Source organism: Dermochelys coriacea, chromosome 7 (assembly GCF_009764565.3).
Source record: "Dermochelys coriacea isolate rDerCor1 chromosome 7, rDerCor1.pri.v4, whole genome shotgun sequence".
In the NCBI taxonomy this organism is placed as follows: domain Eukaryota; kingdom Metazoa; phylum Chordata; order Testudines; family Dermochelyidae; genus Dermochelys; species Dermochelys coriacea.
Window position 1 is genome coordinate 6660629 of NC_050074.1, and position 23685 is coordinate 6684313.

At 41.2% G+C, this 23685-nt stretch overlaps 1 protein-coding gene across 1 annotated transcript in view; it reads right to left on the minus strand.

Moving 5' to 3' along the window:
• Nucleotides 1-23685, minus strand: part of MAGI1 (membrane associated guanylate kinase, WW and PDZ domain containing 1) — a 510412-nt gene that overhangs the window by 220675 nt on the left and 266052 nt on the right. The window contains 1 exon segment of the mRNA XM_043518268.1: nt 16151-16267. Within this exon segment, the coding sequence (XP_043374203.1) occupies nt 16151-16267 (117 nt within the window).

Sequence of the window (23685 nt, forward strand, 5' to 3'; positions counted from 1 at the left end):
TTAAAAAAGGGAAGAAGGAGGATCCTGGGAACTACAGGCCGGTCAGCCTCACCTCAGTCCCTGGAAAAATCATGGAGCAGGTCCTCAAAGAATCAATCCTGAAGCACTTAGAGGAGAGGAAAGTGATCAGGAACAGTCAGCATGGATTCACCAAGGGAAGGTCATGCCTGACTAATCTAATCGCCTTTTATGATGAGATTACTGGTTCTGTGGATGAAGGGAAAGCAGTGGATGTATTGTTTCTTGACTTTAGCAAAGCTTTTGACACGGTCTCCCACAGCATTCTTGTCAGCAAGTTAAGGAAGTATGGGCTGGATGAATGCACTATAAGGTGGGTAGAAAGCTGGCTAGATTGTCGGGCTCAACGGGTAGTGATCAATGGCTCCATGTCTAGTTGGCAGCCGGTGTCAAGTGGAGTGCCCCAGGGGTCGGTCCTGGGGCCCGTTTTGTTCAATATCTTCATAAATGATCTGGAGGATGGTGTGGATTGCACTCTCAGCAAATTTGCGGATGATACTAAACTGGGAGGAGTGGTAGATACGCTGGCGGGGAGGGATAGGATACAGAAGGACCTAGACAAATTGGAGGATTGGGCCAAAAGAAATCTAATGAGGTTCAATAAGGATAAATGCAGGGTCCTGCACTTAGGATGGAAGAATCCAATGCACCGCTACAGACTAGGGACCGAATGGCTCGGCAGCAGTTCTGCGGAAAAGGACCTAGGGGTGACAGTGGACGAGAAGCTGGATATGAGTCAGCAGTGTGCCCTTGTTGCCAAGAAGGCCAATGGCATTTTGGGTTGTATAAGTAGGGGCATAGCGAGCAGATCGAGGGACGTGATCGTTCCCCTCTATTCGACACTGGTGAGGCCTCATCTGGAGTACTGTGTCCAGTTTTGGGCCCCACACTACAGGAAGGATGTGGATAAATTGGAAAGAGTACAACGAAGGGCAACAAAAATGATTAGGGGTCTAGAGCACATGACTTATGAGGAGAGGCTGAGGGAGCTGGGATTGTTTAGTCTGCAGAAGAGAAGAATGAGGGGGGATTTGATAGCTGCTTTCAACTACCTGAAAGGGGGTTTCAAAGAGGATGGCTCTAGACTGTTCTCAATGGTAGCAGATGACAGAACGAGGAGTAATGGTCTCAAGTTGCAATGGGGGAGGTTTAGATTGGATATTAGGAAAAACTTTTTCACTAAGAGGGTGGTGAAACACTGGAATGCGTTACCTAGGGAGGTGGTAGAATCTCCTTCCTTAGAGGTTTTTAAGGTCAGGCTTGACAAAGCCCTAGCTGGGATGATTTAACTGGGACTTGGTCCTGCTTTGAGCAGGGGGTTGGACTAGATGACCTTCTGGGGTCCCTTCCAACCCTGATATTCTATGATTCTATGATTCTATGATTCTCCACGTGGGCACCAATGACACTGCCAAGAATGACCTTGAGCGGATCACTGCGGACTACGTGGCTCTGGGAAGAAGGATAAAGGAGTTGGAGGCGCAAGTGGTGTTCTCGTCCATCCTCCCCGTGGAAGGAAAAGGCCTGGGTAGGGACCGTCGAATCGTGGAGGTCAACGAATGGCTACGCAGGTGGTGTCGGAGAGAAGGCTTTGGATTCTTTGACCATGGGATGGTGTTCCATGAAGGAGGAGTGCTGGGCAGAGACGGGCTCCATCTTACGAAGAGAGGGAAGAACATCTTTGCCAGCAGGCTGGCTAACCTAGTGAGGAGGGCTTTAAACTAGGTTCACCGGGGGAAGGAGACCAAAGCCCTGAGGTAAGTGGGAAAGCGGGATACCGGGAGGAAACACAGGCAGGAATGTCTGAGAGGGGAGGGCTCCTGCCTCATACTGGGAATGAGGGGCGATCAACAGGTTATCTCAAGTGCTTATATACAAATGCACAAAGCCTTGGAAACAAGCAGGGAGAACTGGAGGTCCTGGTGATGTCAAGGAATTATGACGTGATTGGAATAACAGAGACTTGGTGGGATAACTCACATGACTGGAGTACAGTCATGGATGGTTATAAACTGTTCAGGAAGGACAGGCAGGGCAGAAAAGGTGGGGGAGTAGCACTGTATGTAAGGGAGCAGTATGACTGCTCAGAGCTCCGGTATGAAACTGTGGAAAAACCTGAGTGTCTCTGGATTAAGTTTAGAAGTGTGTGCAACAAGAGTGATGTCATGGTGGGAGTCTGCTATAGACCACCGGACCAGGGGGATGAGGTGGATGAGGCTTTCTTCCGGCAACTCACGGAAGCTACTAGATCGCATGCCCTGATTCTCATGGGTGACTTTAATTTTCCTGATATCTGCTGGGAGAGCAATACAGCGGTGCATAGACAATCCAGGAAGTTTTTGGAAAGCGTAGGGGACAATTTCCTGGTGCAAGTGCTAGGGGAGCCAACTAGGGGGAGCGCTTTTCTTGACCTGCTGCTCACAAACCGGGTAGAATTAGTGGGGGAAGCAAAAGTGGATGGGAATCTGGGAGGCAGTGACCATGAGTTGGTGGAGTTCAGGATCCTGACGCAGGGAAGAAAGGTAAGCAGCAGGATACGGACCCTGGACTTCAGGAAAGCAGACTTTGACTCCCTCAGGGAACAGATGGCCAGGATCCCCTGGGGGACTAACATGAAAGGGAAGGGAGTCCAGGAGAGCTGGCTGTATTTCAAGGAATCCCTGTTGAGGTTACAGGGACAAACCATCCCGATGAGTCGAAAGAATAGTAAATATGGCAGGCGACCAGCTTGGCTTAATGGTGAAATCCTAGCGGATCTTAAACATAAAAAAGAAGCTTACAAGAAGTGGAAGGTTGGACATATGACCAGGGAAGAGTATAAAAATATTGCTCGGGCATGTAGGAAAGATATCAGGAGGGCCAAATCGCACCTGGAGCTGCAGCTAGCAAGAGATGTCAAGAGTAACAAGAAGGGTTTCTTCAGGTATGTTGGCAACAAGAAGAAAGCCAAGGAAAGTGTGGGCCCCTTACTGAATGAGGGAGGCAAGCTAGTGACAGAGGATGTGGAAAAAGCTAATGTACTCAATGCTTTTTTTGCCTCTGTTTTCACTAACAAGGTCAGCTCCCAGACTGCTGTGCTGGGCAACACAAAATGGGGAAGAGATGGCCAGCCCTCTGTAGAGATAGAGGTGGTTTGGGACTATTTAGAAAAGCTGGACGTGCACAAGTCCATGGGGCCGGACGAATTGCATCCGAGAGTGCTGAAGGAATTGGCGGCTGTGATTGCAGAGCCCTTGGCCATTATCTTTGAAAACTCGTGGCGAACGGGGGAAGTCCCGGATGACTGGAAAAAGGCTAATGTAGTGCCCATCTTTAAAAAAGGGAAGAAGGAGGATCCTGGGAACTACAGGCCGGTCAGCCTCACCTCAGTCCCTGGAAATATCATGGAGCAGGTCCTCAAAGAATCAATCCTGAAGCACTTAGTGGAGAGGAAAGTGATCAGGAACAGTCAGCATGGATTCACCAAGGGAAGGTCATGCCTGACTAATCTAATCGCCTTTTATGATGAGATTACTGGTTCTGTGGATGAAGGGAAAGCAGTGGATGTATTGTTTCTTGACTTTAGCAAAGCTTTTGACACGGTCTCCCACAGCATTCTTGTCAGCAAGTTAAGGAAGTATGGGCTGGATGAATGCACTATAAGGTGGGTAGAAAGCTGGCTAGATTGTCGGGCTCAACGGGTAGTGATCAATGGCTCCATGTCTAGTTGGCAGCCGGTGTCAAGTGGAGTGCCCCAGGGGTCGGTCCTGGGGCCCGTTTTGTTCAATATCTTCATAAATGATCTGGAAGATGGTGTGGATTGCACTCTCAGCAAATTTGCGGATGATACTAAACTGGGAGGAGTGGTAGATACGCTGGAGGGGAGGGATAGGATACAGAAGGACCTAGACAAATTGGAGGATTGGGCCAAAAGAAATCTAATGAGGTTCAATAAGGATAAGTGCAGGGTCCTGCACTTAGGATGGAAGAATCCAATGCACCGCTACAGACTAGGGACCGAATGGCTCGGCAGCAGTTCTGCGGAAAAGGACCTAGGGGTGACAGTGGACGAGAAGCTGGATATGAGTCAGCAGTGTGCCCTTGTTGCCAAGAAGGCCAATGGCATTTTGGGATGTATAAGTAGGGGCATAGCGAGCAGATCGAGGGATGTGATCGTTCCCCTCTATTCGACACTGGTGAGGCCTCATCTGGAGTACTGTGTCCAGTTTTGGGCCCCACACTACAGGAAGGATGTGGATAAATTGGAAAGAGTACAACGAAGGGCAACAAAAATGATTAGGGGTCTAGAGCACATGACTTATGAGGAGAGGCTGAGGGAGCTGGGATTGTTTAGTCTGCAGAAGAGAAGAATGAGGGGGGATTTGATAGCTGCTTTCAACTACCTGAAAGGGGGTTTCAAAGAGGATGGCTCTAGACTGTTCTCAATGGTAGCAGATGACAGAACGAGGAGTAATCGTCTCGAGTTGCAGTGGGGGAGGTTTAGATTGGATATTGGGAAAAACTTTTTCACTAGGAGGGTGGTGAAACACTGGAATGCGTTACCTAGGGAGGTGGTAGAATCTCCTTCCTTAGAGGTTTTTAAGGTCAGGCTTGACAAAGCCCTGGCTGGGATGATTTAACTGGGACTTGGTCCTGCTTTGAGCAGGGGGTTGGACTAGATGACCTTCTGGGGTCCCTTCCAACCCTGATATTCTATGATTCTATGATTCTATACCTCTAAGAGCTGCATCCCACACCAAGCATCATATAGCACTAACCACTGGAATACCTATGGAATTGCAGACTGTATTTACATGAACACCAGATGAATGTTTGATTAATGCAGTCACAATTAATAGCAGATGAATTCATAATGTTTTACCCACTCACTATAAAGTGCTACCTGAAAGCCAAGGTCTCTCTCAGGAAGGAAATAATACTTGTAAGGAGAAGTTCATTTACAGAAGAAACAAAATATAAGCACAGCTGAGGTAAATGAAGATTTGAACAACAGATCTATGGAAACTTGAAATGCTAGGTGAAGACACACTGGATGGCATGTAGTACCTGAAAGATGGCTATCACCTTCAAAACATTTTGAAAGTTGTTTATCAGATCAGAGTTAAAAAGAGGGAGAGAAATCAAATAGTGTTATAATACTGAATTTACCATTTTAATGGCACTATCAATGCTCTTTAATGCTGGTAAATTACAAAATGTCTATCTAACAAATTCTCTTGTTCAGTTAGTTATACAATAACTTATCCGCAAGTTTTTCTACAAAACATTGAGCATTTTGGGAGTTGGACAAGAGGAGGCTAATATTAGAAATCACCACAGTGAAACCATTTAAAAAAATATAGAAGTGAAAAAATGGGCAAAATATTAATGAACATTATGGGGGTGATATATTCCCCAAAGATTCCATTCTATTATCCCACACTGGTGGGTCTTGTATTCATATTTTAGTGCTCCCATTAACAGGATTCCACCACAAGACTCACAATATTTGCTGTTTTTCTTAAAGCCGCAGCGGCTGGCAGCAGGAGATTCTATGAGAATCTCAGCTTCTATTTTTTTTATTATTATTATTATTTTTTTTTAAGTTTCCAGTCTCCATGCAGAAAAAAAGCTAGTACATCCTAAAGGCTCAAACTAGCAGTCAAATAAAAAGAACCCACAATACTTTTTTCAAAATAATCCTGGCTTTTAAATCAATGTCATGATTTTGGGGGCTGACTCGTGATCTTTGGATGCTAGGGGCTGACACTGCTGCATTTATATCCATCTCTTCTGTCAATCTCCAGAATTTTAAAAGAAGTCTAGAGGGCAGGGTTTGCTTTGTTTTGAAGTATTTCCCCCCTGATTCTTAAATACTACCAAGAACAGACTCCAAATGCTGCAAAGAACATCTGCATAATTTTGAGCACGTGACTATTCCACTTAGTTGTGTAATGTTAAGTAGACATCTAAGTTTTCACAGGATCAGAGCTCGTGTCACTCCAAAGCATGATTATGTAGTTTTTTCCAACCAATTTAGACATAATGGTATGCGAGACAGCTAAATTCTACATTTCTTTATTAGGCTGTGAAGGAAAAAGCTCCAGCATTTGTCTGCAAGTCATAAATTTGAAGTGAATTTATTTCTGACACAGAGTTAAAAAACAAGTATCAGAGGGGCAGCCAAGTTCGTCTGTATCCACAAAAAACAATGAGGAGTCCGGTGGTACCTTACAGACTAACATATGAAGAAGAAGTGGGTTTTTTACCCACAAAGGTTTATGCCCAAATAAATCTGATAGTCTTTAAGGTGCCACCAGACTCCTCAGAGTTAAAAGTTTAAAACGTCCTGAGGTGCAGATCATAAAGAATGAAAAGCAGATCAAAATCCTATGGCCAGAGAAGCTCTAGGGATCCCCTGCTGTCTTTTCCCCCTTTTGCCTGCACAGATACAGCAGGTCCATGCTGAAATATAGGCACAGATACCTGCAAGACATCAGTATCCAGCCAATTATTTAATAATACACATCTGATTTTCAAGACATATTATCCCTTCTAAGAGCCATTTATTATACATTCTCACTTAAATAGTAATTTTCACAACCATCAGTGATATAGATGTGTTCACTCTTAAATTGCTAATTAGGTGTGGTCTGGGACATTACAAAACCCTTTAAAAAGATATCAGGGAACTCTACTGTTCCCCTTAAACAAATCTACTCTGGCAACCACCCAGGAATCTCGACTTCATAACTCAAGGCCCTAATTATTCAGGAGGACATGATATAGCCAGAACATTATGATTAATAAGAGATTTATTTCCCTTTCCACGGGAATAGAACTAGAAATATTTCCTGTAAGGTGGGGGGGGGGGAGAAGAGAAGGGGGCTGGCTATATTCATTGACTTGGATTAAAAAAAAAAAGAAGAATTAATTTACAAAGAGATTATTTCTAGTATGCAGTATGGCTCCAAAAACAAACTACCTTGGAACCTGAAAGTTGTTTCATACGAATATGTAGCTAGCTTTCTTTGCACTGAAATAAAATGTTGCTACTTTACAAGAATAATATAGTGTGCTATTCACAAGGAAGCAAGAAAAGGTAATATTTTGTTGGTAGTTTTGCCACAGTTCATTTCCAAAGACTCACAACGGTTTTTCAATTTTTTGCTTAAGTCAATTTGAAGGGGTACCCTCAAACTCAGCATGAGTCTGCATCTAACGTACCCTTTCTATTCTGCCAGAGCACTGATAACACTGTGGCTGATAACAACAACATAGGCACTTCCTCTTGAAGGAAAACATTCTTACATATTTTGTATTTCATTTACAAAACTGGACTTCAGAAGTAAAATGAGAGAGCTGTTTGTGTGACTCCTGTATTCTACAACAATACTTTCCAAATAAAGAAATGGGACAGTTTTGTGTGACATCTTTCAGGTCAGTTGTACAAAAGAGAACTTGCATGCTGGGGTTTTCTGCCACCTTCTGACTCAACAGCTGTATATTCATATTTCTTGGAGTGAAGGACTTTTCCAATAATTCTGTGTCGGAACAAGTTTATCATGACCCACTCAATTGTCACTAACATTCAAGATGAGCTAAAGAACAGCGTTAAAGAATATCTACCCTCTTTTGACTTTTCCCTTTATTCTAAATACAGACCACTAATTCCATTGGATTGTTTTATCATGGCGAAGTACAGAGCAAATTCTACTCAATACAGCTATAAATTTTCAACACAGGTTTTGTAGTTAAAATAGAGAAACCAAACATTTTGTTTGACTAAATGAAAAACCAGGACATGTCAGCCAGCATGAAAGACACACTTGGGGCATCGAGACATGACACGAAAAACCTAGACGTGTGTTCACTTTAGGAAATGGTTGGCTATATTACCTCTGACCCAATGTCTCCAATCAACACTGTGCTCAGATTTACCATTGCTGGGCTTTGTACCTTGCTGGGTATGTTGCAGTTCTTTTCTTCTACTGTTTAAACTGTGAAGTTGGGTAAAAACATGCAACTACCTTCATTAACAACCAAGATGCCTTCTAAAATAAACCACAGATCTCTCTATATCCCATGTTTGAAGGAACAGTGGTAGCTGAGCCGGAATTTACAGATTCTCTGTGCCTTTCTGCAAGTTCACAGCTTTAAAATCTTTTAGAATTTAGAGCACCTGTATAATCTCTGACTGTCTAACAGCCAATTCAGACGTCCTATGGATGTACAAAGCAATCCCGAGAAACTACAGCACCCAAAATGAAAAAGGCAACACAAAGAATACCAGGTATTAATAAAGAAAACAAAGGAAAGCAGACAGGAGATCTCTTCCTGCACGTCTTACCCAGATCTTGCTTGGCAAGTGGCATGGAAGAGTCTATGAGGCTGAACCACGTAGAGTCTGCATTTCTGCTTTGGACTGTACTGGTTTCTGATGTCTCTTGCAGTTTCAGTCCTGTGTCTCTTTGAAATAAAGAAAGCTATATCTAAACAAAAAGGCACATAGATGGAGAAATATTAGCCATCCTACAAACTTATTTCCAAACCTAAAGAACCTCCAACAGTTCCATGGGTTTAAAATGTATATGGATTTAAGAGTAGGGTCCAGATGGAAAAATGTCTGAGGGCCCTCAGATTAAACAGAGACAATGGCATATACAAATAAACTAACCTATATAAATGTTGCTCATGCTACTCAAAATTGTACATTAGCGCTTCCTATAAGTTAATATTTCCAATAGTTCTCTCCCAGAAAACTTTAGTCTACAGCAGAGTATTTTGGGTGCCTGCAATGCACTTCTCAGAAATACAGTGACAAGAGTATTCTGAATGGACTGGGGTTTTTTTGGTATATCTATTGTGCAATAGTATAGAAAAACCCATTGTAATTTATACATGCTGAGTGAACATATTAAAGGACACCTAAAAAGTGCTCTGAACACAGACTAAACAATACTCTCCAGAGAGTGCAATAGGATGAAAGTGAACTTTTCAGACTATTAATAGGTTATAAGGATACAGTGAAAATTTATGCTTTTTTGTAAACTGCTTCATAGCTAGGACAAATCCTGTGAAATAATTAATTATCTTTTCTGTGCTAGGGCACCTTGTTCACACTGGCATTCATCCCTGCTTTCAAAAGAATGCTTTCATAATCCTGGACACTGCAACTTTTTTTTACTACAAACACTGTAGAATTACATGTATACATAAAATAGTAAAGGTATCAAAAGGCATTTAGATAATAAGCAATGCCGCACTTCTTGAAGGCTTTTGATAATTCAAAGAACATTTGCTTATGTAAACCTGTGACTTAGTGCTTATGAAAGAAAATAACTTGGGACTGTCAGCAATTCTGTTTATCTTAAAAAAAAATAGCAACTAAAATAAATCAGAAAGTGCCATTCTAAGAACTGTAGTATAGAACAAATATGTCTACTCATATTATATAGGGTCTTTTCATTCGATTCCAAGAATTAGCTGATCCACACAACTGGCATCATATAAATCATAATGAATATTCATTTTAAGAAAAATCAGTTCAATTGTCATTAAATCCAGACTAATTAGAGCCTACAAGAGGCATGTATTTCTACCAGTTCATTTTTATTTGCCTTCTTTTCTGAAATACTGGGGGTTTCTCTGGTGCTAATGAATACAAAGGACTTCATCAGTTACCCCGAGACATCACCAGGCAGCTGCTCCGCAAGCTTTACCAACAGACTGCCATCTAGCCCTACCCGCCACTGATCAGAAAAAGCCAATGGTGCCTAATGTAGTGATTTATTCTGTGATGGGAATAAATATCCATGGGGGATTAGAATGTGCCAAACCCATTTTCACTTCTAAAATTATTTTAAATCCAGGCTTGAACCCGGGGTTTCTACCAGTGAAATATGTACCACATACAAGGAAGAACATGCACAGAGTTGCAATTATTAAAATAAGTACATTCAACTACCACTGAGCGCATTTACCCCAGAACTGATTGTGCTTCTTTATATCCATTTCATAATTTTTCTCCTATGATGTGACATCACAATTTCTTGCTTTGTGTTATTGGCCTTCCTTTAAAACTTCAAAATTTCCTTTCACAGATGTGAGGAACTCTTGGAATGGGGGCCCTCTTTCTCAAGTTTCCCACAAAAATGTAAGAGAGCTTGAACAAACTAGACGACTAGATGTGACATAGTGCTGGTTTTCCAAGTCTCCTTAGAATTCCATCCAACACTTATTCAATGTCTGTTTAACTATTGCTTTCCATCTCAATGTGGCACCTTCAAGGTCAATTGTAGCAAATGGAGCTGGTGCTCTGGGATTCAAAACACAGGAAAAAACTGAACTCTGGGAAGCTTGGCTGCTGCAGGGAACATGACTAGAAGAGATGTAACAGACCTATCTAACCTTAAGTGAGCCAGCCAATTTATCCCCCCCAGTACGTGTTTATTTTGGGAAACTGACAACTACAGAATACAGTTAAAGAACCCAGAAGGACTTAAAGGATGCCTTCAGGAAAAAAATTTGCTATGCAGAGAAAGAGCCTAGGTCTAAATCTCTGCCCCAAGAAAGCCATGATACTGACCTTGGGTGTCTCTGTATCTACAGCAAAAACTTCTACAGCCTGACTTCTTTTTAAAGTCTGTGGCCAAAAGGACAAGACAGGCATTATTAAATCCAAGGGTAACAGAATGGGAACTAATGCAGAATTTACATGAACTGGGAGGTAAGTGATTGCTGACCTGTGTTATTCAATTTTGTATCACGTACATTGCTTTGGCATGTTGTACTAGCTAATAACAAAAACAACAACAAGGCAGATTCAGGCTGCCAGGCCCCCTAAATGTAGATCTCACTGCTTGAATGACTCTCAAGATACAGAAGACCCCCAGGGAGTAGCGAAGGATTCAAATGAATGGGACCAGGACACAAATACCAAACAAAGCCTGTCTGGAGATAATAACATCTTTCTTATTCTTCTTGGTCCACTGTGAAAAGGGAGCTGCTGTCACATCTCTGTGAATAAGCAACTAGGACAAATGGCCAGTCCAGCTTGTTTATTTTAAACCGGTCCATTTTAGCATAATTTTAAGATGGAGATGACCTTGTCTGCCCAGCCTCCTGTATTTAGACATGCTGTCCTATTGTCATGTAAGCGTCAAACCGACGGACTGCACACACCTATTGTAACATTAAAGTATGTGACTACTGGGTATTATTGTCAATTAATGATATAGTACAAATATATTCCAGATGAACCTACTTGGAAACACTAATTCGGAATGCAATGTTCTGGGGAGGTTCTCATGTTTACTCCCAACCAGCCATATTTTCCACAGAATAACTCTTTATGGCTGTCCTTTCAGAAATGATATGATAATGTTAACCAATTTGCATAGCCCAATGCTACTTTTAGTGGGAAGAGTGATATTTCCAGGAAGAACAATAGTCTGTCAAAAATAGCACAGGAGGCCAACCAACCTGAGGGCCTCTAGCCTCCTCCAAACCCAGAGATATTCCAAAGCCAAGTCTACACTATGGACTTTTGCTGACGTAGCTATGTCAGTCAGGGATGTGAGGAGGTGCAAATCTCTGATGAACGCAGCTGTGCTGGCAGAATTCCCTAGTGTAGATGCAGTTATATACTGGTATAGATAGTTTTGCTTGGGGGTGGATGAACCTGGAATAAGCTTAGACTGACAAAAGCACAATATTGCAGGGGTAAGTTGCATCCACACTAGAAAGACTCCTCTGGTGTAATAGCAAAGGCTTCCTAGCGCAGACCTGGCCCAAAATTGCTGAACTGCCTCCAGAACAGTATTCACGGTCAGGAGCAATAAAGCCATTGACTAGCCTAAAAATATTGCATTTCTTCTGATGGCCTTAATGAACCCGTACCAGGTCAGAAACCAGAAACGATGCAATGCCTCAGAGTCAGGCAGGGTTACGGGAACCACCAGAGACTGCCAGTGTTCTAGACATGTGAATCACTCAACATAACAGGGGTCTCTAGTCTAGCTTTGGCAATGGATACCATGCCTAGGAAATGACGAGTGTGGTTATTTATCTAAGTGAGTGAAGAGAGCATCCTACCTCAAGTATCATAAGGTGCTGCCTTCTCAGAAGTGAAGAAAACCCCTCCCTCCCTCCCCCCCCCCGCAACACCTCAGAACTGTCATACTATACAGCAATGAGGTGTATAAAAATAAATGATTGGCATTATGAATGAACCTTGGGTTCAATTGACATGAGAACAGTCTCAGTCTCTAAACTGCATTTTTTTTTGGTAAGGTTTGTGTAGAGTAAGTGAAGTGTCATGTTTCCTGCATCCTGTCTGGCCCTAGCCTCCGATGATTAAGTTGGGCCCAGGATCTTTAGAAAGCTAATCTTTCACATTTGGGTGTACCAATAATATCAAAGTGCTCAGATCTCATGAGATTTGAATTCAGAGGCCCAAGGCCCATAGGAAGGCTTATCACATCTGCTGTTCACTATAACCTTAGCAGAAAATATAGGCTGGTGTAGGTAGAAAGAAATTGCAGGCAGGGGTCTTGTGAGAGAGAGACTTGTAACGCCTGAGGTACGGAAGGAAGTAAAGAGCAGAGTCTTTGTTATAAGGGTTGACCACAAATCTGGCATAGCTTCAGGAAGGGTCATGGCTACCTGGCCATTACCATCAGCTCCTGAGGTAACACGCAGTCATGCATTTACAGATTTCCTTTTAAAAGCCCAGTTGACACCCTGATTATTTTATTAAGCATTAAAAATAAAAATAACTGTATGTGCTCTGTGTGTGTTTGTTTGCTTTTATACATTGCACTGTAAATTTGAGTTTATTTCACTATTTCAAGGTCCGGTTTCTTTACAAAGTAGCCCCTGTGCTCAGTGGGTCATTTGCAAAGCCATCCAATCTCTGAATTCTGGCTTCACTCTTTATGTGCGATTGTTATTTCACATTCCAAAAAATGCAATGAGGGCTGCACCTCTCCACTCCTCTGTCCCTCTGTCTTCATGAGAAAAAGATGTGTGGTCTTACCTGGAGTTAGCTAACTCGTGGTACATTCCTTGGGAAGACGAGACAGTATGTAGTTTTCACAAGAGTAGCAGATGGAATTATAGACTAGTCTTCCCCATAGGATTTAGCTCAACTTGCTAACTTATGTGGAAACTACAAACTGCCTTGTCTTGACTAGGGTTTTACCTCAAATTAATTGACTCGACTTACTATGATTATTTGTATTACCGTAGCCCCAAGGAGCCGCAGTGATGGACCAGGACCCCACTGTGCAAGGCACTGTATACACACAGAACAGACAGACAGTTCCTGCCCCCAAAGAACTGACAATCTAAGTACAAAACAAGAGACAACAGATGGATACAGGCAGATGGGGAAGTACAAGGAAACAATGAGACCATACCGGTCAGAAGGATAGGCAATCCTCATAACACCACCCCTTTTCTTCTACTGAAGACAAAGCCTTTCATTTAGTTTTGCTGGGTGATTTGTCACCCAAAAAGTCGGCAGCAGTTTTACGAGCTGTTGTTTGACAAGCAACGTGGTAAATAAAAGCCCTTCATTTTTCCTTTAGAGTGTAACTTGCAGCCTAAGCCAGCTGAACTACAAGGGTTTGGTATTAACCTCCTAGAACTTATGAGAAAAAGCCAGTTTATTCCTCCTTCTCCATTGTACATTAATTTACCATCACTTCATTTAGTCCTGATATCAGCTACAACAAGCAGCAAACTGTACAAGCATGCTCAGTCTGAGTGACCTTGTGTGCTTGTACCATGTTTACCAGATAATCAGCAGGGAATTCCATTTTCAAAATACAAGACTTCATAATCCATTTGCACTAGAGATTGGTCCAGAGCTCTGGATTTACTGGTCACATGTATCAAGAAATAAAAGTATATGAGTATGCAACTAGATTAATCTCTAGACCTATAAAAGCATCCCAAACCATCATGCCTACAGCAGGTTCATTGAAATTCACACATGTACATGTTAAACGTCATATCGAAAAGCTGTGACTGATCTCCTTTCCACAGCACACAGAGGAAAAATAAAATGTTACCCAATGTATAGCTCTGCAAAGACAGGGGTATGTAATAAAATAACCTCCCCTTTGCAGATTTTTCTATTTGTTACATAATTGGAACATGATTACATATGTTCTTATTAACACCAGAAGAAAACATCTCTCTCCTTGTTATTTTTAAAAGGCAGTAATCACTCTGCCCCTTCCCTCCCTGCTACCCCAATTCTAAATCAACGCATGGTAAGTTTAAATTCAAGCAGTTTAACTCACAGTCAAGTTCAATAAATCTGAGAAACAAATCAACAGAAAACATTTCAAAACGTAACCGTGGCAACACAGAAAATGCTTCGACAGAACTTCTGCACATTTTCTTTATTTGCTGTGTCTGAAATTGGAATATAAGTCAAAAGAAATACATGGGCAGAAGGATATTAGCATCAGGACTCTGCAGCTGCTGAGCCTCGAATTGCATTCATTCACATTCCAAGAAGGCATCTTGTTCAGCAGTCCTTTAAAAACTGCAGCCAGGCAAGTTACAAGCATAAAGACTATTCACATTTTGGACAGACAAACTGGAAAAGGGAAGTGTTCAACAGAATCAGTGTTTATTCATTATACCTATGCAAAGCATTTCAAAGAGTACTTCAGTCCCTCCTTTCCAATGATGAAATAAGACTAATGCACCCATGATACACAGCTATTGTCATGAAAGGAGTCAAAGTGTGTCAAACAGTTGCCACACCATGGTATCCATTACTCCAGCCAACTATTTCATATATAGCCCTTAAGGAAGAAATGGGCATGTTATCCCAGAAATGGCATGTATACCATTACATGAGAACTGTTGGCAAGGGTTGACTTTTTGATAGCCACTACCTCTCAATATTTCAGTAAGTCTCTGCAGTAAATAAATCAGCTGCTGTTCCTGTAAAAGATAGGTAAGCCTCAAAATGTTTGGCAACTCATTTAAATACTTCAAGATTTAAATGTTTGCTTAAATTTTTACCACACCCCTTAGGAGAGCTGCCTTTATTTTTCCAGTGTGCCCTGAGTGTACTCAGATTGATGGGGAGCATTTTTGGCTCTAATATGGTCCCCGCATGAAGGCAGGAAGTGCAAAGCAGTAACACATGGGGGGGGGGCATTCCCCAAATTCCAAAAAGGCCAGATTCAGTTTGAACTTGGAGCAAAGATTCAGGTAATTTATTACACAGTTCTCCTGAATCTTTAATGGGCAAAAAATACCTTTCTGAACTGAGGGGGAAATAGTGTTCAATTAGAGTGGGTTTTTTTAAAAAAGACTTCACTTTCTTTTTTTATCCAGCATGACAATTGCACAAAAAGGGAGGTTTGTTTCTAAAGAGTTTGTCTGTTCCTGTTGCTTATTTCATCCTTCAATTCAGAGTGATCCCCCATTAATGGCATCATCCCATTTCTACAGCAGCAAGCAATGATGTCATAAAAAGGTTTGAAATTGCACAAGTCAAATAAGCATCAGGAGCAAATCCATTTGAAGGAGAAAGATCCTGTTCTTATTCAAAGGTACTGAGCAATACAACAACGGGGGGCGGGGGGGAGGGAAGGGGGGAGGAACCAGACTATTTGATGTTAACACAGAACCGTTTCTACATCAAATGTTGTCCAAGCTTTATGTAAGGTATCAGCCAACCTGTAAATGCTATATAAATAGCTGCTACATGATGGAACTCTGACATGCAGCAAGACAAGGTGTGACTGTTTCAGAGCACTAACCAGCAAATCAGAACTCCAGGATGAAGTGGTTTCAGTACCAAACCCGCTCTTTCCCTCGCTCATTCCCCACCATCTCACTTCGTTTTCCATCAACTGTAAATTTATTTTCAAACCTTTTCCCATCGCAATCCATTCTGGAACTACCCATCCACTTTGCACCTGATCTCAGCCAATCCACAGACACTACTATGCTGGCAAGGAGCCATGCATATCATCTTCCCTGCTGTCACCAACACAAGAGCCCCATAGCTGTAAATCAGGTCTCCCCTATAGCAGTACACAGCACCATTTAAAGTTTACCACCAAAAGGATTTAATTTTATCACATGAACTCCACTGGGGGAATTTTTCATTACTTACAAGGCACAGCATGGCGATAAAGGTTATCTCTAATTGTCTGCTGCAGCTCGTGATCTGGAGATCCTTTCTGAAACCTCTGGTTGAGATAATGCCTCAGATCTTTGTTCAGTCTACTTCCTGCAAAGAGAAAACAGCTATTTAAAAAAATAATAACAACCCGCAATACATGACCAAAACAAGACACTCCGATATACACGCTTCTCTCTCTGGGAAGAGGATGAGAGAACCAATGCCACAGGACAGATGTCAAGTCACGATGTTTAATATGTTTCTGGAAGGGGCTCAGATACTAGGGTGATGAACAAGGAATAAAAACCGACATATGACAGAAAAAAAACCAACCCTCTCTCAAAACAAAAAAAAAAGTTGATGGGAAGTTCCTAACCAGATCTATTCCCAGCTACACAGAGAAATGAAAAGAAAGAAAATCTATTTCTTGCTGGGCACAGCTAAGAGGTGCTCATTCAGACAGTAGCAGTTAGAGCTGGGCAGGAAACGGCTTTCCAGTCATGGGAAAATGTGCCCCATCCCAAATCTGCATAAAACGTTAAAATCTTGAAACTGTTGACTGACTGATCTTCAAAACAAAAATATTCAGTCCAGGTCAAGCAAACCATTTTGTTTCAATTTAGACCTATGTTTTATTTGACTGTCATTTAAATGTCTAAAAGAAAAGTCATTTTGAGTCAAAACCCAGAACTTTTCTTTTAGAAAATGCCCCACTGTCCCGTTGCAGTTGAGCAGGGAGAAAAAAAACTTGGGAGCTGGTGATTCTATCTAGCAAGCAGAAACAACAGAGGGAACCCCATTGGTCCAAACAGTTGAATGAGCGGGAGGAGGGATAGGAATATCCTATATGCATAATGCCATTCCAGAACATTTTATAACAGAATTGTTAGTATCAGAATAGTTTTTAAAACTCTAAATAGAATTCTTTCACTAAAACAATTTCATGTGATCTTCTCCAAATAACATTGATGGTTTTTAAAAAGGTGGAAGCAGCTGAGATATTAGAGCAAGGAAAATTCTGTAGTGTCAGCACACCACATTTATAAAGACTATGAATCAGATATGGCATTTTTTGCCTACACATGACTATAAATCAATAAACTTTCTGGTAATATAGTCATTCACAAACCGGCAGGAACTTAACGTACTGTAGTTAAATCTGATTATGAAACACTTCATTTAGAAACAACCACCTCCTCTACAGTTGTAAGGAGCTCTACTCTATCAGAGAATTGTGGTATTAATAACTGCTCTGGGCAGTGAAAAGCAACCATTGTTATTAATTCTGTTGAGTTCCCACTAATGAGCTTCCAGCAGGACTCTGAATTCATACCATTTTTTGTTTTTGTTTTAAAACATTTTTATACACTGCTTTATCATATACTCATTTGTTTAATTCCATCTCACCGTCAGGAAAGATCAAACATGCTCATTGTAGAAACACCTGAAATAAGCCCAAACTAATGAAGGTAACATTGCATCATTATCCTTTCCTTACTTGTTCTGGGAACATCCCTCACTATGCCGAGCAGTGGCTCACCACCCAATTGTCTAACAAAAATAGTTAGAATAAGATGTTAAACGTGATTTCCTGTGGGATAGCTTACTTGGAGCTGGCTAACTTTTCACTGTGGCAATTCAACCTTCCCAATTCTGTGATTTGATAGTCAGGGATATTTCCTTCTCTTACTTCTAAAGGCAGATTTTGCAGGAGTCAAAGGATGGCATACCTGAAAGGATGAATCACTGGAATTTTTCATCTTTTAATTCAATAGCTAGTCCTTATTTTTCCCTCACAAGCCAATGTTAAACAAGGTTATGCATAAGCAAGAAACAAACATCCCAAACATATTTTGCATATAACGTAAGAAAGTATTCCACTGAGGAAATTAACGCTGTGAACTGCATGCATTAAAAAAAAACAGGCTGTCTTCTGAAATGCATTTTGTATTCAGTTATTTGTGTCGCAGTAGTCAAGGCTCTGCTAGGACTTCCTAACTATATAACTTATAATGAATGCATGATAGAATTGGTCAAAGTTTTGGAATGATTTTTTTCCACAGCAATACCTTTTTTCCAAATGTTGACTTCTTTGTAATTTCTATTTTATCAAAAATTACACTGAAATGTATTTAAAATTTTCATTTGTAACATTGTATTCCGTTTCAGAAATAAGCCATTTTCAAAAATGAATTATTTGAATTTTAAAATTTTACCATGTGACTAAACTGACCAAAAAAGATTTTAAAATGTATTGCAAAAATGAGAAAAAAATATTTTTAAAATGGGGGGGGGGCAGATTTTCAATTTTTTCCTTCATTTTTTGACTAGCTCTCCATCATGCTATGAATCTCGCAGATTCTTGTTTTTCCTTTCAGGAAGCTGTCACCTAATATACATTTTGAAACTTAAGTTTCTACTCAACTCAAGGGTCTGGGATTTAAAATAGGTTTTCCTAAACTTTGGACTAAACAAAGGAAACTTGGGTTACATGTCATTATGGGTTTTGTTTGGTTACTCATGTTCTTGCACATCCAGAGTTCTAACGGTTTTCTTTCCAATGCTAGGTTTCAGAGTAGCAGCCGTGTTAGTCTGTATTCGCAAAAAGAAAAGGAGTACTTGTGGCACCTTAGAGACTAACAAATTTATTAGAGCATAAGCTTTCGTGAGCTACAGCTCACTTCATCAGATGCATTTGGTGGAAAAAAAAAAAAAACCAATGCTGTTACACTTTGGAAGCCAAGTCTTTCAATGAGAAAAACAAACCCAAACAGTGAAATAGAAAATAACTCAGTGGGTGGAATAATATTGCTCATTCTCGTTTGTTCCCAGCAATAATAAATTATCGTGTGCGTGTCTGTCTACGTCCTTACTGTGCTGCCATCTATTCATTATAGTGCTTTCTTTTAAACACATTTTTTTCAATCCTGATTTCCTGTCTCACTCAGTGTTTCTCAAATAGTTATTTAATAGCAGAGTCACTAACAAACATTGATCTTTCAAAAACCATAAATTTCCTCACATTAGCATTGGATCTATTCCAGTCATAGTCCCAAACTACTACATAGGAGCAAATAGGTAAAGGATCACCCAGCTTCTCTTTCCTTGTATAAAAATATCCATCTACTCCAAACAGCCTCAATGAGAATTTGTGCTATTACGTTGGGGCCAAATCCTGCTCACCTTATTCCCATGAGTAGTTCCAATAAAGCAAAGAGACCAAACTGCAGAAGTGAAATAAGCAGGATTCGAGTCTTTGGGAAGAAACTTCAACCATTACCATTCCAGAGCAGAGAGCACCTGTTCCCACCATCCTTTAGACTTTCCAAACTCCAAACAGGTGATCTATATCCTGTAGACACTTAAGTGAGTTTTTTAATATTATTTTATGTTCACGCAATGTGGGGTCCAAATGATATTATAATAGCTTTGCACTTTTATAGTATGAAGATGTTTTCTCCCCATTTAGTCAACAAGATGGCTATAGATAATCCAGGTCATCAACTGTATTCTGACAGAGCCTAATACCATTTGTGCTAGGACAGGTCACGGCCAGGGTACAGTTGTCTCTGACCTACATTACGTACCTCACATAAACAGGTTTACATGCTAGTGCATATTCTCAATTTATTTTTAAGCAGGAATGTAAGGACTACTGATTGCTGTTTCACACTGGTTAATGGCTCTGAACTAGATAAGTCCATATTTCATCTGTATATCACAACACAATTCCACTATTTAGCAAGATTTCTTTTTTAAGAAGCCCTATAGCAAGAGGATTTCCTGCAGTCACACAAAGGCAGTTTCAAAGTAACAGTGCCATGAAGCAAGCTGAGGTTAAAAGGCCTTACTACAGAGATAACAGTGCAATGAAGTCATCTAGATTAAGACTCTCTCTCTCTCTCTCTCTCACAGCCTAATGGCTATATCGAGAGGGAAAGCAAACTTTTACAAGAGGCAAAGTTGACATTTTGGGTTTGCAGGATAAGGATATTAGTCAAGTTGGTTTATAATGGGGGGAGGAGGGAGAGAAGAGAACCTGGAGGGGCAGGGACGATTTTTTATAAATGGGTTTGTACAGCATCTACCAGGATAGGATCCTGATCCATGCATAGGGTCCCAGGCCATTACCACAACACAAATAATAAATGGAAATCACCATCCATTGATGGTGGGGACCTACTAATAGTGGATTTTGTCTATATTCTAGAGGTAAGGTTGTTTGTGATGCACAAATATTTTGTTAGTAGCTGCAGGAATTTATATTCTGCTTCAGTACCTATGAATGCTCATTCTCATGGCAAGCTCCACTAAGCAGCAACCCATCTTAGGACCCAGAATGAGGGCTGAATGCTCCTGACCATATCATCATCAAATGTTCCTAATCCCAGTAGCTGTTAGACAATGATAATATTTGTGCTATATCATTTCATTCTACTCCATCCTGGTCTTCCAGCTGCTAACCAAAAGTGATTATAAATAATGGGGCTATAAAAGCCATTCAATAATTAGAACACTCACTGGTCATATGCCAGCAATGACAAAAGAGAGTGATTTATGTAAGTCAAGTATGTCACATCTGCCAGCCCTGAGTTTTGCTACTGATGTGGCTTTAAGGTCATAGCTTAACACTGTTCTAACAGCCATTTGTCATGCAGGACAGAGAGAAAGAGAGAGATGGAGACAAGAGAAATGAAATATACCACTTCTGGTTATTTTTAAGCAAAAGAAGATTCAAATAAATCTAACAGTGCCTTTCTACTTTCCTAATTTAGAGTATCCACTGAGGTCAAAGTAAGAGGGGAGTCTGATATACTGGCTCACTTCATTTCATCATCCGTTTGCAAAAGCCTAAGTAAGATCACATAGCGAAAAACCTGCCACCTGAATATAGCTTCCTAAAGTCAATATAATTTGTGTTCTTTCTGTCAACCACCTACAAAGTAAAGGCATCATATAAATCCACCGTATTTTGGTAAACTGTTTGCTGCTACATTTTATTAGTGCAAGAAAACTTAAACCAGGCTTTTATTCCTTGGATAACTAAAGAAATATTTATCTGAACCCTGCTGAGGGAGTTGGCTTTACATTTAACACAACTTGACAGGGATTTTATTTGATGGCATCCATGTTCGTTTCTTAAAGCGCTAATGTGAGATCTTGGTTGTAATGCACAAACAAAATCCTGAACAAACCCCAGATTGATGGATGTCGTGCTGGAAACAAACCCATATCATCACCTATCATTGCAGGTGTTTGCTTCAGTAGCCATATGGACTGGAGTAAATTGGCCATAGGCCCTGACCTGAGAGTTCATATTGGTTTGCTGTTGGAAATGCCATGAGCCAACTAAGGTCTTGATCCCAAAGGCTCGAACATTCAGGCAGGCTCTGTATGGGCACAGGACAACTGTAGGACCAGAGCCTACATGACTCCCTTATACATGTATTAAAATATATAGTATCTAAAAATCAATTTAATTTAAAATACCTACTTACCTTTCCCTGGGGAAAGTTAACTAATCATACAATTTTTTTTCAATGCTTACTCTTTTTATTTAAAAAAGATCCACCTCAAAATCCTTTTAGCTCATGATCTCCTATGGCGCATTTGTTATGACTGAAAACTATGATAAGCCACAGAGCTGTATTACTTAGAAGAGCACAAAGAAACAGAATCAACTCTGCAGTAATAAAACTCAACTTTGATGAGGCATGGTTAAGTCTTCAACAGCACAACAGCTGCTGAATCAGCAGAGAGTACTTCAGCCTAGATCATAATTTTTGACTGGAGAATGAATAACACTTGTTACTTTATTACTAACAGAACTTTTTATAAATATTATTTTAGGTGTCGTTTGTGAATCTGAAGGAAACCCATTCACTCAAAACTTTTCAACACTGTTCAAAATCAAGAACAGGCAATAGTTTTCTTGGCACAGTATATTTTGGTATCTCTCTTAACCTGTAAGGCATGTATGGGTGAATGACCCAGCACTAGAATAGTAATTCAGCATTTGCTGCTTCAAGAATACTCTTTAACAGTTCATAAATCCACAGTAAATCCATCATATGCACTTTTACATCACTGGACTGCATTTAGAATGTGTCCCACCTTATACTATGCACATTAAGGATTTGTTCAATATCTAGCCAAAGTTTAAAAAGTCAAGTTAAAAGCACCAGACAAACAAACACACACTCTTTCAAGGTAAGAAGTAGAAAAGCACAAATGTTGCCATGACTGGCTTGACAATCTGAGGGGGTCTGGATACACACATTTCTAATCACAGCTGTTTTCAGAGGCATTCCAGTACGTATGAAGACACAGGTCAGCCAATCGAAAACCCGGGCTTCTCACAACCAACCCCTGTTCTGATCTCTGGGTGGACCATCCCCACTACACTGCTTTCAGAGTTGGATAAAAACTGCGGCTAGCCTCCCCTGCACTCTCTAACCTCAGTATTTGGCCATGCCTTTTCATCTGCTAAGGCACGCTGAAGTGTGGATTCCAACAGTACGTGTGAGGGTCTGTTAACGGCAACCACACTGCGACAAGAAAAGAGAAAATGGAGAAGAGCGAGGATCTGAACAGAAGTTGGCAGAGGGACTGCAGAAGAGAAAAAGGTGGAAGGGTGGAACTAATCAAGACCATAAGATAGGCATTAAGATAGGACATCAGCCACTCGAAGACCACATCAACCAAATCCAGGTGGTAGAGCCTAAGAGAATGTGTTAGTTGAGTGCCAGGTGGTCTCAGACATGGAGGCACTTCATTTGACTAAATCCCCCATTGCCCCCTTACCCAACCCCAAGTTGGGTGTGAGACTAATTCACCCCAGAATTCTGAGGTTATTGGAAGAGCAATCAGGGGCAGCAAGGGGAAGAAGATGAATGAGAGTCTGGGTCCTGTTCTCCCTCCTCCTCAGAGTTATTCTCTGAAAAGAGGAAGGAGTATTTTTCTTCCAGAAGGCTGAGAAAAGGTCCCAGTACAAAAACAGTAGAAGTAGCCAGGGAACCAGGGTGGGGGACGGGGAGAGAGAATGGGAAATGGATGGGACCCTTTATTGGTAACTTCTTGGACGGGGGGGATGGGGACAGAAAGGATCCCACTTGTTAGAGAGGAGGCAGCTGATCCAAGCCATGGACCCCGGATGGAGGACCTCCCCAAAGAAAAGACAGACTCGTCTGGAATAGATTGATGGTCTCCTACAACTTGCCCTGGGATTCTCCTTCTGAGTTGGAACTGGCACAAACATCCAGTACAGCGCTGCCTCTGGTCCGGTTTCCACTCATCCTGACTACAAAGTTACCACACCAGATAGCAGGAGATTTCCATGCAAATTGATCCTACATCGCGGGAGTGAGTGAGGTAGAAGAGAAGGGGCATTTGGGGCCTCCTGTAGATCCATATAGGCTCTGGAGGTCTGGTGGTGGTGAATAAAGATGGTGCTAGCTGCAATTGTCCCAAAACTGAAGTCAGATCTCCTGCCAAGCAAGGGGATGGTGCCTCTGGACTGGCCATCC